General features: G+C 32.3%; 3 protein-coding genes across 5 annotated transcripts; all 3 read right to left on the bottom strand.

The window, feature by feature from the left end:
* Positions 1–486: 486 nt before the first annotated feature.
* LOC125812891 (probable WRKY transcription factor 21) lies at positions 487–3,803 on the bottom strand. Of its 2 annotated transcripts, XM_049492357.1 has the most exons (4): positions 3,397–3,703; positions 1,916–2,714; positions 1,699–1,824; positions 487–888 (listed from the first exon to the last, which is right to left on the bottom strand). In XM_049492357.1, exons 2-4 carry the CDS (start codon positions 2,695–2,697, stop codon positions 744–746), a joined length of 1,053 nt encoding a protein of 350 aa, XP_049348314.1. In that variant the 5' UTR covers positions 2,698–2,714; positions 3,397–3,703; the 3' UTR covers positions 487–743. The 2 variants fall into 2 exon arrangements, with proteins under 2 accessions (XP_049348314.1, XP_049348313.1); XM_049492356.1 differs by having other exon boundaries at positions 1,916–3,803.
* A 2,752-nt stretch (positions 3,804–6,555) lies between these two features.
* On the bottom strand, positions 6,556–13,932 carry LOC125812968 (E3 ubiquitin protein ligase DRIP2-like). Of its 2 annotated transcripts, none has more exons than XM_049492447.1 (7): positions 13,602–13,932; positions 11,970–12,069; positions 11,055–11,379; positions 9,600–10,018; positions 9,441–9,491; positions 8,440–8,512; positions 6,556–7,273 (listed from the first exon to the last, which is right to left on the bottom strand). In XM_049492447.1, the coding sequence occupies exons 1-7, from the start codon at positions 13,708–13,710 to the stop codon at positions 7,094–7,096; spliced, it is 1,257 nt and encodes a 418-aa protein (XP_049348404.1). In that variant the 5' UTR covers positions 13,711–13,932; the 3' UTR covers positions 6,556–7,093. The 2 variants fall into 2 exon arrangements, with proteins under 2 accessions (XP_049348404.1, XP_049348405.1); XM_049492448.1 differs by having other exon boundaries at positions 11,970–12,062; positions 13,602–13,851.
* Positions 13,933–16,693: 2,761 nt separating this feature from the next.
* Positions 16,694–20,433, bottom strand: LOC125812856 (auxin-responsive protein IAA16-like). Its single transcript, XM_049492312.1, has 5 exons — positions 20,222–20,433; positions 19,399–19,604; positions 18,348–18,471; positions 17,061–17,122; positions 16,694–16,893 (listed from the first exon to the last, which is right to left on the bottom strand). Exons 1-5 carry the CDS (start codon positions 20,431–20,433, stop codon positions 16,853–16,855), a joined length of 645 nt encoding a protein of 214 aa, XP_049348269.1. The 3' UTR covers positions 16,694–16,852.
* Between the last annotated feature and the right edge of the window lie 712 nt (positions 20,434–21,145).

Here is a 21,145-nt window from a genome sequence, read left to right as displayed (position 1 = left end):
TTTAATCTTACTCAGCATACGGTCCATTGAAAAGCGAACAAAGGAATGTGTTCCCTATCAAGAATTTTTTCATTTCAATATTACAATATGCTTAAGAAAGACCATAATTCCCTTGCTCATTTGAATCTTTTATGAGAACAAATCCTAATTTCCATCTTCTTACCATCTTTAAACATGTTTTCCGGTTGTGGGGGGGCTACCATAATCAATTTCTACAACGACTTCAAGTTAATTATAAGGGGCTTAATTATAATAATAGCTATGTCTATGGTCAAATATTTATTAACATTTAGTAGATTTATTCATATATACAGAGATTGAGAACTTCTGTCAAATTCACATGAACTTGTAATTAAGCATCTAGATGATTGTCGTAAGCTCGTGTCGTAAGGTGTTGGGTTAAGTCCCAATCCGCCCCCGGAGGAGGGGTGAGGGACACAGATAAAAGGAATATAAATTTACTTTGCATTGTAACAAATCAAAATCTACAACCTGAAAGCATGCATATCACAAAACTAAGTTACCACAATGGCTAAATTACAAAAAAAGGATTCATACTTGATCATGAAATATTCTTACAATCAGGAAAATCTCGAATCCTATCGCATAGTTCTTCAACCCGGAATTGATGTTTTCTCCACCAAAATACCATATGTACAGTAACAACGGAAGCCAATCGATAACAGAGTACACAAAAAGCTGTCGAGGATTGTGATCAGCTTTGTTAAAGTTTCCGATAGTTTTCAGGTATTAGCCAATTGTGATGGCAACCTGGGATGATTATGTTCACCTTCGTATGTCACGATAAGCATTGAAGCATCTTCCAAGCATCTCTCGACATGTTTCCGGGCAGGGCAACCTCTCATGCTGCTACATTTATAGTATCCCCTGCATACGTCAAGGAAGGCGTTAAGTCTACGCAAAAATGCATTAAACTTGTACAGAATCAAAGCAAGGATTGGTTGTTGTGATCAATAAAAGCGACTTGATAGAGCAACTATCACACCACAGATCCCGGAAGTAAAAGCAAAAACTCAATATAACAGCATATCAATATGTGCATACTATTGAGTATCAGTTGATTGAATGAAAAGAATCAACAAGTCAAGTATAACCATTGTTCTTTTTCAATTGACCAAAAAAAAAAAAGATCGTTTAGTTAATCATTATATTAATCGAGCTACTCACTTCACCACCCAAATAAGAAGTATGTCTTAACGCCAAACGAGAAGGACGGGAGTCATGTGAAAGAGATAAGCTTTCATGTTAGACTGGAGCTCCTTATAACGTATCTTCTTAAGGATTGAGGTAGCTTTTGCAAACATCAGCAATACAGACGGATGCGGAATAGCGATTTGAAGTTAATGGATTCCTAAAACAATCTCAAAGATAAGATATGATAATGACAAGGTTCACAGTCAAATATTTATAAATATTTCAGTGGATTTCTCAATAGGTATACAAGGTCTAGACAAAAGTTAATTGGTTCACAAGAACATGTACTTCATACTCTGCATCCGCCATCAACCACATACATTAAACATGACAACTAATCCTGGGGAATACACTTTTTCACTCTCCAACTCTTTGATCAAGATGCACATGGCAAGAATGAGATTAAAATTGATAATCATAAAGTTCCGATTCGCAAAACGTGGTAATTGAGATGCAGCTTACGGAAGAAGGTGTGAATAGTACCTAGGATGCGGAGAACCTTTGATCGGCTTTTGTCCATACTTTCTCCAAGAATACTCATCGGAAGGAATATCAGCTAGCTTGTTACTTACCGCAGGTATTTTGATGGATCTCTTTACTCTGTGTTTCCTATATGAAGACAATTCCAAAGTTATTAATCACCTATAAGACATTATATGATAAAAAAGAATCAAATGTAAAAGCAAGATAAAATACAAACCTCTTCTTTGAACAGTGACATCTTCCACTGCTTCCACATTTCCCGCTTCCCTCATCTCCCCTTCCGGAGCATTTTCTCTTGTGTTGGAACGAGCTCTGATCCGCAGAGTGTGAAGCCCCAATTAAATGAAAGCTATTACCATTAGCAACACTTCCGTCCACACTCAATGAGGATATAAATGACCTAGTCGAAGACATGGTCGGAGTACATGTCGAGCTATCAAAATTAAGACTAACACCACTATTGCTCCGCCTGTACATCATCTCCGCGGGGTGTTTCAATTGCTGCTGCTGCTGCTGAAGTAGAAACCGCCGTTGTTGTTGCTGCTGCTGTTGTTGCTGTTGAAGATAGTTATAGCTCGGGAAAGGCGTTTGTTGGCCAAAATTAAGGGGATTTCTACTATTTGAACTTAATTCCAGAGAAGGGCTTCCTAAAGTTAGATTACATTTCACATTAGCACCCATCTCTAGGACTTGGTTTTCAGGAGAGTCGATAGGAAGTAACCTAAGAGCTTTCACATGATCATCGATTTTGCAATTCGGGTTTTCAACAAGGATGTTATGAGGTAAAGGGGTCTTGAATTTGTTGGATTTCCTCACTCTTGCATGACCTAAAGTTGAATTCAAAAGAGTGACAACTTTCTTGAACTTGTATACAGCTTCTCCAGTTTCTCTAACTAAATTCGTATACAAAATCTGATCATGTGTCCTAGATGATAAAAGACTAATCACTCTATGACAATTCTCAACTGCAGCCTTGTTAACTTCTTCTATTTCCTCCATTTCACCTCTCTCAACCCCTAAAAAACACAAAAATTCCGCAAACTCAAACAAGTACTACTATTGCTACGACTCAGGCTCAAACAAGTTGGGATCAGCTATACGAACACTAAATGCATCATTTAAGCTCAACCCAAACCACACAAAAGGAAGAAAAACAAAACACTATCCTTCAAAAAAAAACGCCAACAAGAATTTGGTTCTTTTGCGAATCTATAAATTCATTTCAGCCAATTGAACATTCTTGAACTGTTTCTTTTCAAGAACCAAAAAGATTCTTACATAGATAGAAATAACCAAAAAAAGGGCAGAAAGAGTTGCCCCCAAAACACAAGAACAACTACACATCCTCTCAAAAACAAAAATAAAACTCAAGATACACAACTTCAATCAACCTGAAAATTATGGAAAAAAAGAAAAACAATGAAAACAGAAGCAATAAACACCCATCTACAGTTTTAAAAAAAAACACAAACAAAAAGGGGTTCTTGGAATGAAATTTCAAGAAACCAAACTCAACAAAGAAACCATGCTGAAACAACCAGCTTTTACATCAAGAATGAAAATTAACAGAAAATAAAACACGCCCAAATGGAAAAATCAATATAAAAACAGCACCAAATGCATTGAGCAAGACAAAAAAGCAATAAAGATTGGATCTTTACACTTCTAAGAATGAAATTAACAGAAAATAAAACATACCCAAGATGGGAAAATCAGCTATAATAACACCAGCAAGATAAAAAAAGCAATAAAGATTGGATCTTTACACTTATATGATGTGTTGTCAAACCCTAGATTCTTTCAATCTTCATAAGGGGTTGGGGGTTGAGGTGGGGGTGGGTAGTTGATGAGGGAAAAAAAAAGGTTTTGGGGTGTGTGAAAGAGAAGACTTTTTAGCTCAGCTAAAGAAAAATCAAAAAATTACAAAGTCCAAAAGTATGCAAAGCTGCAATCTTTAATATTTATTCCAGTATTATGATTGTTTATTTTTAGAAAACAAATGGAATAAGATTAGAGAGAGAATCACACACAACAGTAGACTCATTAGTCAAGTATAGTACTAGCATTTGAGTACTTCAAGATTGAGGGAGAGGGAATCTCTCATTGTTTTTTTTTTTTTGGACCATTTGATATTTTCTTATTGGATCACGACTTATGAGTGTATTAACGAGAACGGTAGCGGATTTAGAATTTTCATTCAAGAATTTGAAAAATAAAAATATAAATGTGTAAATAAATCAATAAAATACAATTCCAAGGAAGTAGAGTATATGATTTATAGGTACAAAAAGTTAGTTCGACGCAAGGGTTAATTTTTAAACGGAGATCTACCATTATCTACAGTTTGCTTCTTGTTCATGAGGTCGGTCACAATTAATATATCTACATAAATACAGAAAATTACTTCATATATACAGTGTAATTTTTTTGCTGAGGAGATTGAACCCTTTAACCCACGTGGGTCCGCCCCTGAATGAGAAAATAACAAAAAAATGATCATTTATATTTGTGGATAAGTTCAAAATAGTTTATGTAAGTATTTTCTCAGTTTTAATTTGTTTGTCATATTTTATTTTGATATAAAGTTTAAGAAAGCATAAAAATATTTGAATTTTGTGATTTTAAATACATTAAAATATGGTTGTTATCTTCTTAATGTTTATAATTAAAATTTAAAAAAAGTTCCATTATTTTCGTCAAGTATAAATTATTAAATATTTGATGAACCCTAAAAGTGTCGAACTTTTGATATACTTAAAAGGATTAAAATGCATTTAGTATATATTTAATTGATTGATTTGAATATATTCTCAAATATACTTTTGTCATTTAGTGGTGTATTAATTGTCAATTATTGTAATAATAAGACCTGAGAAAAACAAAGGACCAAACTAAAACTGATGTCTCTGTCATAGACTCACAGATTTCAAAGTAGGTCCCAAAATAATTATTCCTTCTGTTTTCTTTAATTATATTATTTTTATTCCTTAGTTTCTTTGTTGGTCTTATTTTTTATAACAATAATATATTCGATGTAATCAACAAGGATTGTAATAGAGTGATAAGTATGTCTCTGTCCTTAACCAAGAGGTCTCGGATTTGAACCCTCTTGGATACGAAGTAGTTTACAAATAGATAATAGTATGTGTAAGATTTTATCACTAACTTAAAAGATAGAAAAGTTATTGCTCGTAGACCGTTGATTCAAGAAAAAATAATGTGATTATATTTTTTTCTTAACTTCAATTTAGTACTTTATTTATCTTAAAACTCGATTAAATTTAAATTTACAATACTCTATTTCAAAGGTGTACTTTAAATCTTAGAGGCTCAAATTTGAAACAATTAAGAGTGAAAAGAGTCTGAACTAATCTCATACTATTCCTAATATGCATTGATCCTTGATATAATATATTGATATTATGCATATACATTATTTATTTTCGTTAAATTCATTTTTAAAATATTTGATATTTTAAGAAAACAAGAAATATATTGATTTTTTAAATTGTACCATAGTATTATTTATTAATTAAATGAGATAATTAACCAAACATAAAATAATAATTGAGACAAATACTCTTTTTTTATTATATAAATTACTTTTTTTTAAAGAAATACATAAACATCTTAAACTATAATACCAAATATTCAATATAATCTTATAAGTGTTGTCTAACAAGGATAATGCATATTTAGACCTTGCTTTTATCCTCTGAAGATAAAGAGATTTATCTTTCTTTTCATTTTCAGATTCGAGATCATAGTATTATTTAGAAAGTTTTTACCTTCTTTTTCCTTGTAATTATAATATGAAATTTTTCGACGTAAATTTAATTTTAATTTAATTGCATAGCACTAATCTCGGATATTGTTTCCTTTTGATTCGATTTGAGAGTATAATAAAGCCAGAATTTACAGTAATAGTATAAAAAATGCTTTATTTCGTCTTGTCATTATTGTTGGAATAATTGAGAGCAAAAAAAAGGTCACGTAATAAAAAAGAACACAACTTTTTCTTTTTGTGGCTTAAAGAGCATAGGGAAAAAAAAAAGTACCTAGGGATCTGGCATATAAAGTTACAAACAATCATAACACAAATTTTGAATTAATGTATAATCGAAGTCTCTGATTCGAGTTTTGAATATATAAAAGAGTTTCATTAGAGAGGCTTTTTGTTTAAATAGGTTTTACAAGCATGAATTTGAATGATCTGAGACTTAAATATGAATATCAAATATGAATGAAAACAATAAAAGAAAAAGACGAATTGCTATATAAGTTCAATAACTTCTTGAATAATGTTATGTTGTTACATTTGACTTCTTACTACTTTCGCCTTTTTTGACAAACTGTTTTGAGATGATTTACTTTGAGTCAAAGGCCCGAGGGTCTATAAAAAACAATCATTATATCTCTACAAGGTAAAGATAAGGTCAGTGTACACTTCACCTTCCCCAAATCTCATTTATAAGATCCTCTATGGCGGCGTGATACAAATCAGTTCGAGCATATTCCATGCAAATTGTCATGTAGAATATATGCATCTATTTGTTCAACTTTTGACAAATTTAAGTCCACTTGTGTACGCCTAAGTTAGAAGGCATAGATATGTTGGCTAAAGTCAAGTTACATGACACGTTTATGCATTTGTAGTTTTATTCGACCAAGTCCAGGGAGGACTAGCAATAGTTTGGGTGCAACCATGCAAATTAAATAAATGGAGGGCACCACGTAGGACGAAATTGTCATGTAAGATGTCACATAGAACGTGTATGTCTATTTGTTCAACTTTATATAAGTTTAAGTATCTACTTGTGCACACTCAAAGTTAGAGGCCAAAAACATGAAATGAGGTCAAGTTAAAGAGCAATCATGCCCAAACGGAGCCAAGTTCAAAGTGAGCAATTCACGTATCACTTGAGTAGTAGTAGTACAAAACCTTAAGAAAAGACGATCTACTCGCTGAAAAAAGAAGGATCTGTTGAAGAGTTTATGAAGGGTGCAGTTGAACACACAAAAACTGCCCTAAAGTTTGTGTTTGTTACTAAAAACAGACAAGAATATGAAAGCATAATCCTAATTCACAATCTACAATAGTACAGTGCAGTGTTTCAAACTTACAACAGATTAGAGAAACACCATTTCAACTTGAAAGCATCGTATCTCGCGAGTGCCACAAGTGCTAAGCTCTTCTCCTTTATGGTCTCGTTGCTAATTTACTTCTGATTTGTAACAGTAGCAGCGCCAGCTGCTGTAAAATAACCTGCACGTCTAATTGCTCACCACATTTCCTAATACGAGACTTGCTAACTAAGCAGTTCCGGGCTGCTACTTCAACTTATGCACTGGGGTTGTACAGATTATCAAGTATGTGGGGGCAAAAAAGAACAGTTCAAGAAGACATAAGGCTTGGAACCTTGCGAGCATAAGCCAACACCATCACGAAATCGTTAGCTGATGAACCAACTATTGCTGGAACTCTTTCGGATGTGGTAGATTGAAGCCACATATCAACTAAACTATTCAGTTGTAGAGTGGGGACTATCAACTGTCCCATATATCTAATCTCAACCTACAAGAGAACAAAAACAGTTAGCACAACATAAATATCATCAAATTTAGTATGTTTTCGACACTGAGATTTACGACAAGAGAAAACACACTCTCTCTCTCTCTTATTTCTAGGTAGGTACAAGGACAGTAGTCTCTTTACTTTTAAGCAAGACAACAAGTGATATCAGCCACACTTATCACCCACAAGCTATGTTGTTCAGACTCTTCAAATCCTCCAAAAAGAGTGCCTTCTTGGATGAAGAGTCTAAGCACTCTTCAACTGTCAACAGGTGCATGTCGGATCCTCCAAAAGTAGTGCCTTTGTAAGGAAATGGATCTTGGGTCTAATTCAACCCCAAGAGCTATCATAGGGTGAGGATTGTCCAAGACCATATAAGCCGACCAATTACCCATCCCATATCTGATGTGGGACTCTTAATAGCCTTTTTGGATGACCTGACACGGGTGCCACAGTACTTTTGAAGAGTCCGAGCAACCTAGTCCATAGGTACCTTCTGGACAAGTCTGATTGATAGCGTAGATATGGAAGAGACAGAGCATAGGTAATGCATAAAAAGAGAGTAGTTCATGGAGATGCTAAAAATACGAAAAGCTGGAAATCGCCTACTCGTCTTGGCATTCACTTAAGTCAAAATGACAGTAACTTAGAGCCAAGCTCCTGTTTACAACTTTGTCCTCATCAATTCCTAAAAAGAGAACACTTTAAAAGGAAAAGAAAAAAACGAAGATTACAGGAAAACTAAGTATTTAGCTTCCAAATTCCCACTTCACAACAAGCAATACCTATTGGCCATTTCCCCATCCTTATATTATGTGAAGTTATAACTGTTCATTTAAAACAAAGTTCTGTCACCAATGCATAAAAATGTCACGCTAGTTCATTCTGAAGTTGGGGGGGGGGGGGGGGGGGGGGGGGTGCAATACTGATAACAGTTTCTGGCCCCCTTTTCATTACCCCTTAAATTTTCATGATCGACCAGTTTTCTTGAAAACCAAGTTCTAAAACTGACAGGACCAACATTACACCCAACAGAACAATGAATTACAGGAAATCATGCCCTCACATAATATTTTGTAACCTTGAAACCAGAATAGGTAGGATTGTAAACAAATGTGATAACATTTATTGATTGCTTAACTGCCAAAATACAAAAAGATAATTACCTCATCTTCGCTAGAAAGATTCAACTTCTTCATCAAGTACTTTTGGATGAACAAAACTGGAATATTGCCATCCCTGCAGTAGAATGTAAAATATATGAATACAATTATACAATCATGAGCTATACCTTTCAGTGAAAAGCAAAAAAGGTGCATCGATGCTTCGTCAAATTCTCAAGCTAAAGGCAACTTAAATCAAATGCTAAATTTGTCCTCACAGACCACTTTATGCAATCAGGTTGTTTTTTTAGTTTAGAATTAATCTAAATGTACTCAGACTTAAAGCATAACCAACTATGAAGGTCAGCTCAAGTGATCTTGAAAAGAAACAAAGTAGTCACCATAATCTGTCACTTCTATTCTTCCTTTTTATTTGTATTCATAGACATCCTATACCCAAACACAAACTATCACACAATCGCGGAAATGGAGAGGAAGAAATCATAATTATCATTATCTGTCAATTCTAGTTTTCCTTTTTACTTGTATTAGGAGAAAATGGATATGACATCCACATAGCTATGCAAACAGAAACTATCACCAAATTGTGAAATTGGAGAAGAAGAAATTCAGCATCCCTCTTCCAACTTCTCACTCCAAGAAGGGCATAGAATATTAATCCCTCCGTCCCAATTTATGTGACATTCTTCCCTTTTTAGACAGTTCTAAAAAAAATGGCACATTTCTATATTAGTAACAATTGAATTTAAAACTTCCCATTTTATTCTTTAATTAGATGATTTATTGCCACCGAAATACCTATAGTTTGTTTAAGACCACAAATTTCAAAGGTTCTCATTCTTAAACACCGTGCCTAGTCAAACACCATCACATAAATTGGGACAGAGGGAGTACCACGTTTCAAGTGTCAAACTTCATGAAGCAATAGACATTCTTTGTGCAAACTAAATGACTTATCAGAGCATAATACAGAACCTAGACAGAACAGCAGGATAAATTAATTGTTTCACTACGAAATCAAATGATATCACAAAAAAACATACTTTATCCTCAAGTAACCTGCAGAAATCTGGGGCAAAGGTGCACTTCCGTCCCTGAAACAGTTAATTGCAGAGTTAGTGATAAAAACAATTAATAGTTCAATCTTTACTCTATATACATAATAAACAGAAAAGTTATGTAAAATAAAAGCAGATTCTTACTGGTCTTCAGAGGCAACTAATGAGAACCAAATTGGATTAGTCCTCCTTTCACATTTGACACTGATTGAATCCAGCACAGCTTGTGGTGATATACTAAATTCTCCAAAAGTTGATGCCTTTTTTCGGCGAATTCTTCGCAACTTTTTAGTTTTTTCTGATTCTGCAGGAACAGGAACACAGCTGTATTTGTCACCTTGGACCTTCAATTTCTGTCCATGTTCTTTGTCATGGCAATGCAAACTTTCTGTTTTACAAACAGAACCCTGTGAAGTAAACCTTGAACATTTGTTCTTGTTTGCTACTTCCACCAAACAATCCAAAGGTTTCCACAAATCAACTTTGCCTTCTTGTTGTTCAGTGCCATTGTCAGTTCCTTTGTCCGATGTGGGATGGCTAGAAGGCTCGGCATTGGAATAATTCTGGAAAAATCACATGAGTACAACCGATATAGTAATATTCACAGTTAAATCGGGATACCATTGACCAAAGAAAAACTTACCAGGAAAAATAGATAGAACATTTCAGATGCCGAAAGTTGAGAATTAATAATATTTCACAATGTTCTAGATTCACTCTGTGTGAATACGTTGACAGTATAGAGTGTACTTCCTAATTCTGAGATGGTTAGGAATCTCAGTATTTAGATATATTTTATTATCTAAAATAGCTTTTTTTTAATTCATGTACTCTGAACTTTAACTTATTTAGAGTTAACTCCTGTATAAGGAGCTCTCCTTTGAAAATTCAACTTTTTGGTTACTGTTCTAAAAGGCCTTCTACTTTTTTTTTTCTATGGTATCAGAGTTTGATTATTAAATTTGTGGCCATTATTCTGGAAAAGCCTTCTTCCCTTCTCTTCTTGGAATTAGAGTTTGGGTAATAATTTCCTCCTTCAAAACTTCAATTTCGGTTATTATTCCATCAACTTATTCCGTTACTTCTTAGCCGTCAATTCAAGCTACACGGATGATGTCCTGGTGATTTGCAACATCGTTCCTCAATCCGGTGGTTGAGAACAGATTACTTCTGGTATGTGATGCGAGAAGCACTTCGTTTTGCTGTTTCAGTTATCATAGAGTTTTGAGGAAGAAAGGATTCTAGCACCACTTCTCTTTTTGGTGACTGTGCACTATTTCAATGACAATATTTGGACAACATTATACAGCTGGTTGTTCCTTCAACAATAACTTGTCTGTCACACACCAATTGACTTCACAGTTTCAGTTGAAAACTCAAGTTGCTCACTACCTTGAGTTTGAGGTGGGATTTTAAAAGTCAAGAGAACTAATACCGTTATACATTAAAATATTCTCGATGCATTCTATGTATCTAAGTTAATAATATAGCATATTCTTGCTAATTCTGTCTTCATTGAGAATCACGATATTTAGGTCATTTTCCAAATTTCATGTTCTATAAAATTACATATATAAGGTCCAAAGGACATGACTTTACCTGCCTTTTACTCTGAGAAGACTTTGTGAAAGTGTCTGGTGAGCTAGAGCTATCTGGCTCTTCTCCAGAATCTTCCTCATTCTTGATAGCTTTCTCAGTGGAAAAGGTAGAGCTGCGTAATGCTTTTCTTGCCACTGATTTTGATCTTCTTCCTGTCATTCCAGTATGTGTAGATACTCTGGGAGTGTTGACGCCCAATGATGAAAGTGATCTCTCTTTCCTTCTAACTGGCAATGTAACTGAAGGCACAATTTCAGGCGCCTTCACTTTTCGCCTCTTATAAGGGAATATCTTTGCTCTTACATCTTCTAGCTTATGATCGGGCCTGAAAAATCAAATTTAACAAGGAACAGGAAACAACAAACATTGTCAGTAAATCTCCTCACATTTATGGAATGATAGAAGAAAAATAATAGGCATATATTAATAGATACAGACAAAGTAGCAAAGTTAGTGCTAGAAAATGAAGAATTATGTTGAACTAGCTTAGTTAAATGGTGAAAGCGATCCATTAATACTTGCTAAAGGCTAGATGTTTAAAGAACCTTTTTTGTTGGTGTAAGCTTGAACATGTAAATAGACTTGATAAATTCAAGGATTTTGTTAGCCCCTTGAATTATATCCACTAATCACAGGAACAAGAGCTAATATTTGCACAGCTGTTCTAGTCATCAACAAACTTTGGATGCAAATTAACGAAATTATCACTTTACTTAATAATAAAAAAAGAAAAAGAACGAAGTTACTAAGCTTAGAAGAAATATTTGGCTTGAAGTTCCAGGTGGTGGGACAAAAAGAAGAAGAAAAAATGTAAAACTAGAATATTTTAGACAACTGTAGAATTGAGTACTCAAGCACAGTACACATGTCAAAAATTAAAAGAAAAAGAACAAGGAGTTAAAAGAAAATTATGACCTCAATTTCTCTAATGGCACACAGCCTAAGTCGATATTGCATACTGGACAGCATTCCAAATCTTCATCCGAGAGCTTCTTATAGATGCATTTCCTGCAAACTTGGTGGAGTTCCCAAAGAAAGTTGTCAAAACAATGTGTTCATGTAAAATACCAGTTTTAACATTGCACAAACCAGAATGCAAATTTCTCCCTTTTAATCTGAATGTAACGAACAATCAGCCCATTCATTCAACAAGATGTCTCAAACAATTTATACTGGTTACGGAAATCACAGGATGTAGCTTCTCAGGGGATGATAAAGAAATTAACCTTAGAAATGATTGCAAAATATAACAGAAGCATTTTTTAAGGATCCCCAATTTGCTTATGTGCCTAACGACAGAAATGGATCGAGAAGCATATATTGGCACCTATGCTTGAGACCAATTTGTCACTGAGATCACATTACTGGACTCAATGAAATATAATAGGGATATAGGATACAAATAGATATTTCCATTTACGGAATTGTGTGGAAGCTTCAATTTCTACAATCTACATATTAATAATCAAGGGTTCTCAGTACAAAATATTAATCTCGCAGTGCAAGTTGCATTACAAAGAGAATTCCGCATACATCAACCAACTGATTTAAGCTACATACACTGATAGTGCAAAGATTTATTTTTTACACTATAAAACTTTCCTTTCCTTTGGTAACCAACTCACCCATACTATAGTTAATCATTTAGGATTTAACTTATATACCGACTCTACAAAAGATATTTACACAAGTAGTCACCGTTACAAGTCATTTACCATCTTTTGCAGGTTATCAATTTGCTTACCATATATTACCTCCAATTGTCTTTTAAATGACCTGATAATGCAAATATTGCTTATACTATAAAATCTAAACTCAATACCTATTAAATAACCCCTAATATAAACCAAAAAAAAATAAAAATTTACACTAGCTGTATATACAATGAGATTGATCAAATAGGTGGTAAGTCCCAATTATTTCATAATGGAAAATATTGACCTTAGTTCTAATTACCCTCAAATCATCAAAAATACAGAGTAGGCACAGAGTTGTAGCTAGTTCGTGTACAACAAAAGAGTAGTGGAATCCTCTAACTTCTTGAGCACATATGAAACACTTAGATGTATAGGAAGCTATATATACACAGTTACCAAGCTAATCCATGCAACTGGAGCAAACCCAAATCGAGAAATAACGCCAAATCATTGAAAAATATGACCAACGAATCTAGGCATAATACATACACATGCCCTTTAACTTGGCCTCAACTAGCATCTTTTGTATAATTTAAACAAGTAAACACAGTTCAAGTTATGTACTATGCCCATGTTCTACATGTCATAATACAAATCAGTTCAAGTGTATTTTACCCTAATTTCCTCGTACGCATGTGTCTAGTACAAATTTTGAAGGCATAGTCAACTAAAGCCAAGTTAAAGGACAAGTTTATGTATTATCACATGTATCAACAAATAGCTAATCGATGCAAATGGAGCAAACCCAAATCAAAAATAACTCCAATAGTAACAGAAAAAACTCCAAAGAAAAATGGCAGATTAAGTAAGCAACTAATATAATTAAACGGAACAGAATTAGTCAACTTACATGTATGAAGACATTCAGAAATAGTAGTAGCATCTCTGAATAGTTTGTGACAAAGAGGGCAACTCATGCATGCCACAATCGACTCTCTCTTCACCAATTGATTCTTCATATTTTCTTCTCAATCAAAAACTGAATTCTACCTTAACGTTGCATGCTACAAAAGCAATTCAACACATTCGGGTCTCTAAAGATCACCCACATTTCTGAATTCGACCCGAAAACACAAGTAAAGAACCCGGAATTATCCAAAACGGGTCGTATAAATTTGAAATTGAGCAAATGGGTCGGGTTGATTTGGGGAAAGGGAAAGTGGGTCGGCGATGAATTTGGTAGGGTGGGGGTAGAAACGAGGGTAGGGGTGGGATGATCTCTTCTTCTTCTTCTTCTTTTCTCTGTGTGTATAAATCGGCAGTTTTGTGTATTGGGTTTGAGACTCAGAAATACAGAGCCGCAGTCAAAGTAGTAATTTTTGGTTTAGTTTCCCACTTGTTAAGTTTACTTCATAGCAGATATTATCAGGTTTGCGAGTTTCCTATTTAAGCTAATAAAAGCTAGACGACACATATTAAAAAAAATTATTTATTTAAATTAAAAATATTTTAATAGAAATATTTTATCATATATTCAAGAGACAAGTATCAAAAACACCTCTAAACTTGATGCAAATTATTAGTTTCATCTCCGAACTATTAACAACCTTAAAAACACCTCCTTACTTGACTAATTGAAGTTAAATACACCCATGATCTTGCAACATTAGTGAAATACACCCCTAAATTCTCGTCAAGTTTAGACGTATATTTCAATACTTTTCTCGATTTTTATTAAGAACTCCATGCTCCTACAAGAGTTTGAGACCACTTGTTATGTCATGTTGCATATCGGGAGTGTATCTAAGTTTAGTTAGTCAAGTAGAGGAGTGTTTTTAAGGTTGTCAATAATTTAAGGATGAAACTAATAATTTGCGTCAAGTTTAAGGGTGTTTTTGATACTTCACTCTATATTCAAATGTTTGCCTCCCTCTTTTTCTCTACTTTGAAAACTAGGGGTGTACATGGCCGAGTTGGTTCGGATTTTTCAAATATCAAACTAAATCATTTGTGTCGGATTTTTAAATCTATAAACCAAACCAAACCAATAAAACTCGGGTTTTTTGGATTTTTTCGGATTTTTCTGGTAAAGTATTCATGCAAACATATAATTTACTTGTACTTCAAATATTTCTTTAATCCTACCAAAATACAACTATCTAAGGTGTTTCTTAAGAAAAAAACACAAAATATTATATGAGTAATGATACTAAAATATCCAACAAAAAATAATAATAATGAAATTGCATAAAATAAATATTGCAAATTAACAAGTCATAATGAAAATGATCATAATTTAAAAGTACTAAATCATGCTAAAATAAGTTTAATAAGTATTAGTTGCATGACTAAATATTAAAGGAAATTAAAATTAGATTATGTATTTGAATAAACCAATGTAAAATCATAGAACAAATATTCAATATTATTGTCATTCTTAGTGTTGAATTGTTTTTTTTTTTTTGCTTTAGTATTAATTTTTATTTTTATTTTTTTTACCCTCCCCTAGGAGCTCCCACCCCTTTTGCTCCCTTGGTGACTCGAACTCGCAACCTTCGGATTGGAAGTAAGGGGTGCTTACCATCCGAGCAACTCCCTCTCGTCGCTTTAGTATTAATTTGATTTTGATTTAAGCTTTATTATAATTACCAAGTGGACTATAATCTTTATTGAACCATTTAGAATTCTAAATTTCAAACTTGAAATAATAATATATTAAAAGATAAAAACTATGAAAAAGTATAAGAAATATTTTTAAAATATATCAAAGTAAATTTTTTTTGTATAAAATAAAATTTTACAATTATATATATAATGTCGGGTTGGTTTGGTCTCGAGTTGATTTTTTTTAGTTAAAACCAAACCAACCCAAATATAGTCGAATTTTTTTTTCAATACCAAACCAAGTCAAACTAACCACTAGTTAGATTTTTTTTCTCGATTTGACTCAGTTTGCAATTTAATTCGATTTTCGATTCGATTTTATACACCCTAATGAAAACTAGATAGCCATCAATGAACATGGCCTAATTAAATAAACTTCCTCCTATCTTTTATTGTGATAAATTTGGTCATACCATTAATTGTTATGGGGATAATTCTGCTAATATAAATAAAATAAACCTCTAGATGAATCAAATAAAGCCACTAATTCTGGTGAAGGTGGTGGCTAAACTAACCCTACAAAGGATAATATTTAGGTGAAACTATCAAATTATATGAAATAATTATATTTTATCTCACTAATTATTAATTTCATACAAGATTAATTCAAGTCAAATATATTTAGATTCATAATTTTTGCTACTAGATTTACTGAAATAGGGAAAGAGACGAGCGAGAACAAGAAGGAGGCGAGTGAGATTTGTCTATATATTTCAGATATATGTGAATCACACTAGATATACACTAGATACACACCAGATACATGTATTTGGTGTGATTTCACATGTATGGGATACCATATACACGAGTAAGATAGGGGAATAGCGAGCAAGATTTGTCTGTGTATCGTAGATACATGCTAATCCACCTGCATACAATGTATCTAGAACAAATTACACTTAATTTAACCCCATATATCTGAACATATCTGGACACATTAAAAACTAATAAAATTTATGATATTGCAAACTAATATATTTAATAATTAACTCGAAAACTAGTAAGATTATCCTAATATTTATGGTTCCTGAATAGTGCAATGTGGTTCATGAAAATCTAATGGCAAAAATAATGAAAAAAACACACACATTAATATTCAAATCATACAATTATTTTGTTCATATAATACATAAAATATATGGTAAGATTGGTAGACATTGCACATGAATATTTTCCCTATATGTTAGGGAATAAATGCCTTCACTATTAACAAAAGAATATAATACAACAACAAGAAGGCATTAAGCAACTCATACTAAATTATTATTATTATTAGACAAAACGATTTATAAGGTCAGTTTTAAACAAGAAATATTATAGCTCTAAATAAATCACATATATAGAAATAAATATGCTACACTCATTATTAATACATACAAGCAACTTCACAATAGTAGCATTAATACATAATACACTATTTAATTCGGACAAACACTAGCTATAATCGATAAAATTTTGATCGATTATATTCAATAATAAGAAGAAGTCGGCCTGATTTCATCCATTTCTGTTCTTGCATTTCTCCATAGCCCTTGGTGCTAAAGTTAAATTCGAAAAATAATTCAGTGTTATAATCAATATCAATATGCTAAGTAAGCTATTTGGTTAATTAACTATAATTACAATTTTGCAGCAAATTAATCCAAAGATAAAATAAATAACAATAAAACAGTAATTAATAAGTAATATATATCATATATCATACCTAGTCCAATTGCTTCGGTTCCTTTCATGATGCGCAAGCGTTTGCAAGAATCAACAAACATCCTGTTCATTGAAATGAAATAATGTAATGTTATTAATTAAGTATATGTAGTGTTATGTCCATGACGGTGGATGGGTCACGGAAGGATTGATAGATTTTTAGGTTGATAAGCTTTTGAAAAAGGGGTGCAGATGACATGCCTTAGGAGAATTCCACATTGAAATGAGAGAGAAAAATGAAAGGTTTTATAAAGCATAATATAAGTTCACATGGTACACACATACTTATGATTTCGAAAACAGCATAGAACAAAGGACAAATATGTAAGGTCTACTAGGCCGAAGGAGACAATACATGTACTATGTTATACTCCCTCTGTCCACTTTTAATTGTCATGTTGCGCTTTTCGAAAGTCAATTTGACTAATTTTCGAAGTTAAATTAGATTACATTAATTTGATATTTTAAACAAAAAAAAATAGATATTAAAAAACTATACGAAAAGTACTATAGACTCCAATTTTTTGCATATCTATGATAAAAAATATATCATAAAATGTTAGTCAAAATTATTATTGTTTGACTCTAAAAAGGGAAACCATGACAACCAAAAGTGGACGGAGGTAGTAGGATGTAGTGACAAAAATATGATATCAAAGTTAGGTTTAATTTCTCTTTTAGTACGGCGGTGGGTTAGACCTACGAGAGGGACAATGAGCCCTTATTAGAGTGAGTGTATGTGATGCCTATGACGGAAGGCAGACTGATGAAGAGGAGTTACATAGAAGTACCATCAAACTTCTAAGCTAGAGAATTCTAAAGAAGAGGTGTACATGACACCTTCACCAAATCTCACATCCAAAGAGAGAAGGAAAGTAAAAAAAAAAAGAAAGAGCTTTATAAGGCATATCATAAGTTCACATGGTATAATAATGCACACTTATATGCTCGGTGATGGCATAGCGCACAATGAATAAATTTGTAAGACATGTTGGGGTCAAAGTTACTATCAATATATTTAACTTAAATTCCACACTAATAGATTTATTAAAAAAAACATGTTGAAAGTGAAAAGACAGTTTTACATACACCATTAGTACAGTTTAACATGTGATAGCAAGTTAATTAAAATCTTTATCATGTCATTATCCATTATTGTCTACCATAAAATTTATTTGTAGTTACCTTATAAACAACTTAATTATAACTATATTTTACACCATCAATGAGTATATATAAATTTTTTTTTTTTTAAATATAGTATATAGTTAAGGTGTCAAAGTCTTACCCCCATGGGACATCTCCAACAAGCATCCAATCACCATCTTTGTCTTCATAGGTAGGAACATAATCAGAACTATTCAAAAGGTCCATCAGTTTCCTCTCATTCATGAAATCCTTCATTCCTTGGACTATTTCACAGTTTCATTTCAGTCAGTAATATTAAAACATACACACACACAAATTATTATATATAAGAAAATATAATTTAACTTATATACGCTAACATACAAAAATCTATTTACCTATCTGTATGCTTCGATTGGAGCTGGAAGTTTCAGAATAGGTGGCTGGTATACCACAGTAATCAAACCTTCTTTTATTTTTTTTATTCAATTCAGATTTATGTTGGCTTCGTTGGGAGGCTCGTGTAGTTTGTTATGTCAGCTTCAAAATGATAAGTTGTGTTGAAATTGAAAAAGCTCTATGTATATGCTTTATTAATATAATTTTAACACTTATTGTGTATAGGTTATCTTTCATATTTTTCATGTGATTAGTTTCACATAAATAAATAATTATTTATAGTTATTTTTTAGGTGATCAAAGAATTGATAAAATAATTAAAACTTTAGTGGGAAAATTCAAAATATAAAAGAAAATATACACATTGAAAAAACTAAAAATAATTAAAATAATATAGTATAACACACATTAAAATAAAAATAAATTGAGCTGTGAACTATCCACATAACGTAATTTTTCAATAAAAAGGTGTTAATTAACTTCTTTTGGACAAAGGTGACTCCGTGCAACTACAAATAGTATAATATAACTAAATTCACTTTTTGTACTTATCTTAAAGTGTAATTCTTTTTTTTGTATCTCAAGGTATATAAATTATATAAGTGCAGCTAGCTAAAATATCAGTTACGAATTCAACAAATAATACTAGTAGCTTTGGCATATATATGTGTGAAGAAATCAATCTTAAATATAACAATAATTCATCTAAAACTCATTAATAATTTAGAATCTATAAATTCATTTTTTTAGATTTGTTCATGATAAAGAGTTAAATTCATAGAAAATATATATAAGAAGTAAATATGTCATACCAATAGTGAAGGAATTGAACATCTTTGCTAAGGCATCAGATAATTCTTGATAGCTCTTGTACATGTTTAAGTCCACTTTTCTAAGGTAAGGTGCACCATCCATGCTCACCTTCACTAAAATATTGTCACTCTCTTGGCCAAGCTTCTGGGAAGTCAAAATATTCTTTCGAAAGGACCTTACTGGTGGCCAACCCACAATTTGTGTCCTGATCATTTGTTTATACATTCAAATGAGTTATATACACTGATAATATAAAATATGAATACAAGTTCGTATAAATATATTTGTTCGAATTTTTGAAAAATATTGTTGATTGTGTGTCAAATTCTCCAAAAAAAATTATGTATTTTTAAAAAAAAATTCAATACGAATATAACATCGATTTTAAAGAGTCTTAACAATATAGGGATTGATATATACAACACATCGGTAAGAAATTTATCTGAACTCTATTATCTATTGATAATGGTACGATGCAACTTGAGGGCACCAGAACTACTCCATGATTACCTATCTACCTCTCATCCAGGGGCAGAATTACAGTTCTGCTTACAAATTCGAAAAGCTCAGTAAATTCAATCTAAACTCTATATTTACACTCAAACATTCAGATAATAATTATAGATAATTTATTCATAACTTACTAAATAATTATATTTTCTAAAATACACCAAAAATCATAAACTCAAAAATTCTAACTCTCGACTACTTCATACCAACACAAATACTTGATGTCCATCAAAACTCAAATAGATGGACAGAAATCACCTAACATTTCATTTTATAGAAAAGTAAAAAAAGATAAAATTTAAAGACACATACTTGGCAGCTGGGGTTTTGAGTGTTGAATTCTTAATGTTGTTAACATCAGAAGAAAGGTTGAGCTTCAAATCCACAAAACCTCTTTTACCATTAACATTATAAGTATCATTATCATCATGAACATTTTTTCTTCCTCCACCAGGCAACCCTAGCCTTAATTCTGTCTCCTCAAAATCCAACTTATTACTACTTTTTTCTTCTTCCCCTATCATTTCTTGTTATTTTATTTAAGAGTACTTTTGGTTTGAGATAGAAAAGTGAGAGTTAAAAATATATAGAGGGGAGAGAAGGAGATAAACTAGCAACTAGATTGGACTTGGTAGACCTTATTAAATTGTTACCCCACTCCCTTATTTTATATAACATTATTTGACTATGCACAAAATCAGGGGTCGGGGGAGCAAAGGGTTCATTCGAACCTCCTCTGTCAAAAAATAAATTATATACATATATATATATATATATATATATAAGATAACATTATTTTTAATGTATATCTTGCGTCTAGGAAGAAAGACTTTTAGTTCATATAAAAAATGTATTCTTAGAAACAAGGTAAAATTATGCTATTTTGAATAGTTTAAGGATAAAATTAGTCAACTTTTCTTATTGGAGTAACCGTCAATTAGTTGGAAGGACATTTAAAGTTATTTGAGTAGTTGAATGGTATTTTTAAGCTAGTTAGTTAACTAATAACAAAAGCATTTTCTAGCCAGAAATATAAGGGAGGATAAATTAAAAACTACTTTTATTTTTTTCCCTTTTCATTAAAATAGATGATAATAAAAAAAATCATATAAAATAGAACGAAAAGAACACTTAATACTAGCTAGCTAGTGGCTACCAAAAAATAAACTAGCCATTGAGAAAAATAAAAGGAGACAAAGAAATAACAATTGAATGAAATAGAGAAGGGTGTGTTTG

The sequence above is a fragment of the Solanum verrucosum genome, unplaced genomic scaffold, assembly GCF_900185275.1.
Source record: "Solanum verrucosum unplaced genomic scaffold, falcon-dt-bn FXZP01000144.1, whole genome shotgun sequence".
Lineage (NCBI taxonomy): Eukaryota > Viridiplantae > Streptophyta > Magnoliopsida > Solanales > Solanaceae > Solanum > Solanum verrucosum.
This window is presented reverse-complemented; position numbering and strand designations above follow the sequence as displayed.

Excerpts from the sequence above, each read along its gene's own strand:
- LOC125812856 (XM_049492312.1), bottom strand. The coding sequence starts at position 20,433 with ATGATAGGGGAAGAAGAAAAAAGTAGTAATAAGTTGGATTTTGAGGAG. Across the intron at positions 19,605-20,221 it reads CTCAAAACCCCAGCTGCCAA|GACACAAATTGTGGGTTGGC; the intron begins GTATGTGTCTTT and ends ACAAATGATCAG. Across the intron at positions 18,472-19,398 it reads GTTCAATTCCTTCACTATTG|TCCAAGGAATGAAGGATTTC; the intron begins GTATGACATATT and ends ACTGTGAAATAG.
- LOC125812968 (XM_049492447.1), bottom strand. The coding sequence starts at position 13,710 with ATGAAGAATCAATTGGTGAAGAGAGAGTCGATTGTGGCATGCATGAGT. Across the intron at positions 11,380-11,969 it reads GTGCCATTAGAGAAATTGAG|GCCCGATCATAAGCTAGAAG; the intron begins GTCATAATTTTC and ends TTGATTTTTCAG. Across the intron at positions 7,274-8,439 it reads ATCTTTCTAGCGAAGATGAG|GTTGAGATTAGATATATGGG; the intron begins GTAATTATCTTT and ends GTTCTCTTGTAG.
- LOC125812891 (XM_049492356.1), bottom strand. The coding sequence starts at position 2,697 with ATGGAGGAAATAGAAGAAGTTAACAAGGCTGCAGTTGAGAATTGTCAT. Across the intron at positions 1,825-1,915 it reads TGTCACTGTTCAAAGAAGAG|GAAACACAGAGTAAAGAGAT; the intron begins GTTTGTATTTTA and ends GTCTTCATATAG. Across the intron at positions 889-1,698 it reads AAAGGTTCTCCGCATCCTAG|GGGATACTATAAATGTAGCA; the intron begins GTACTATTCACA and ends TGACGTATGCAG.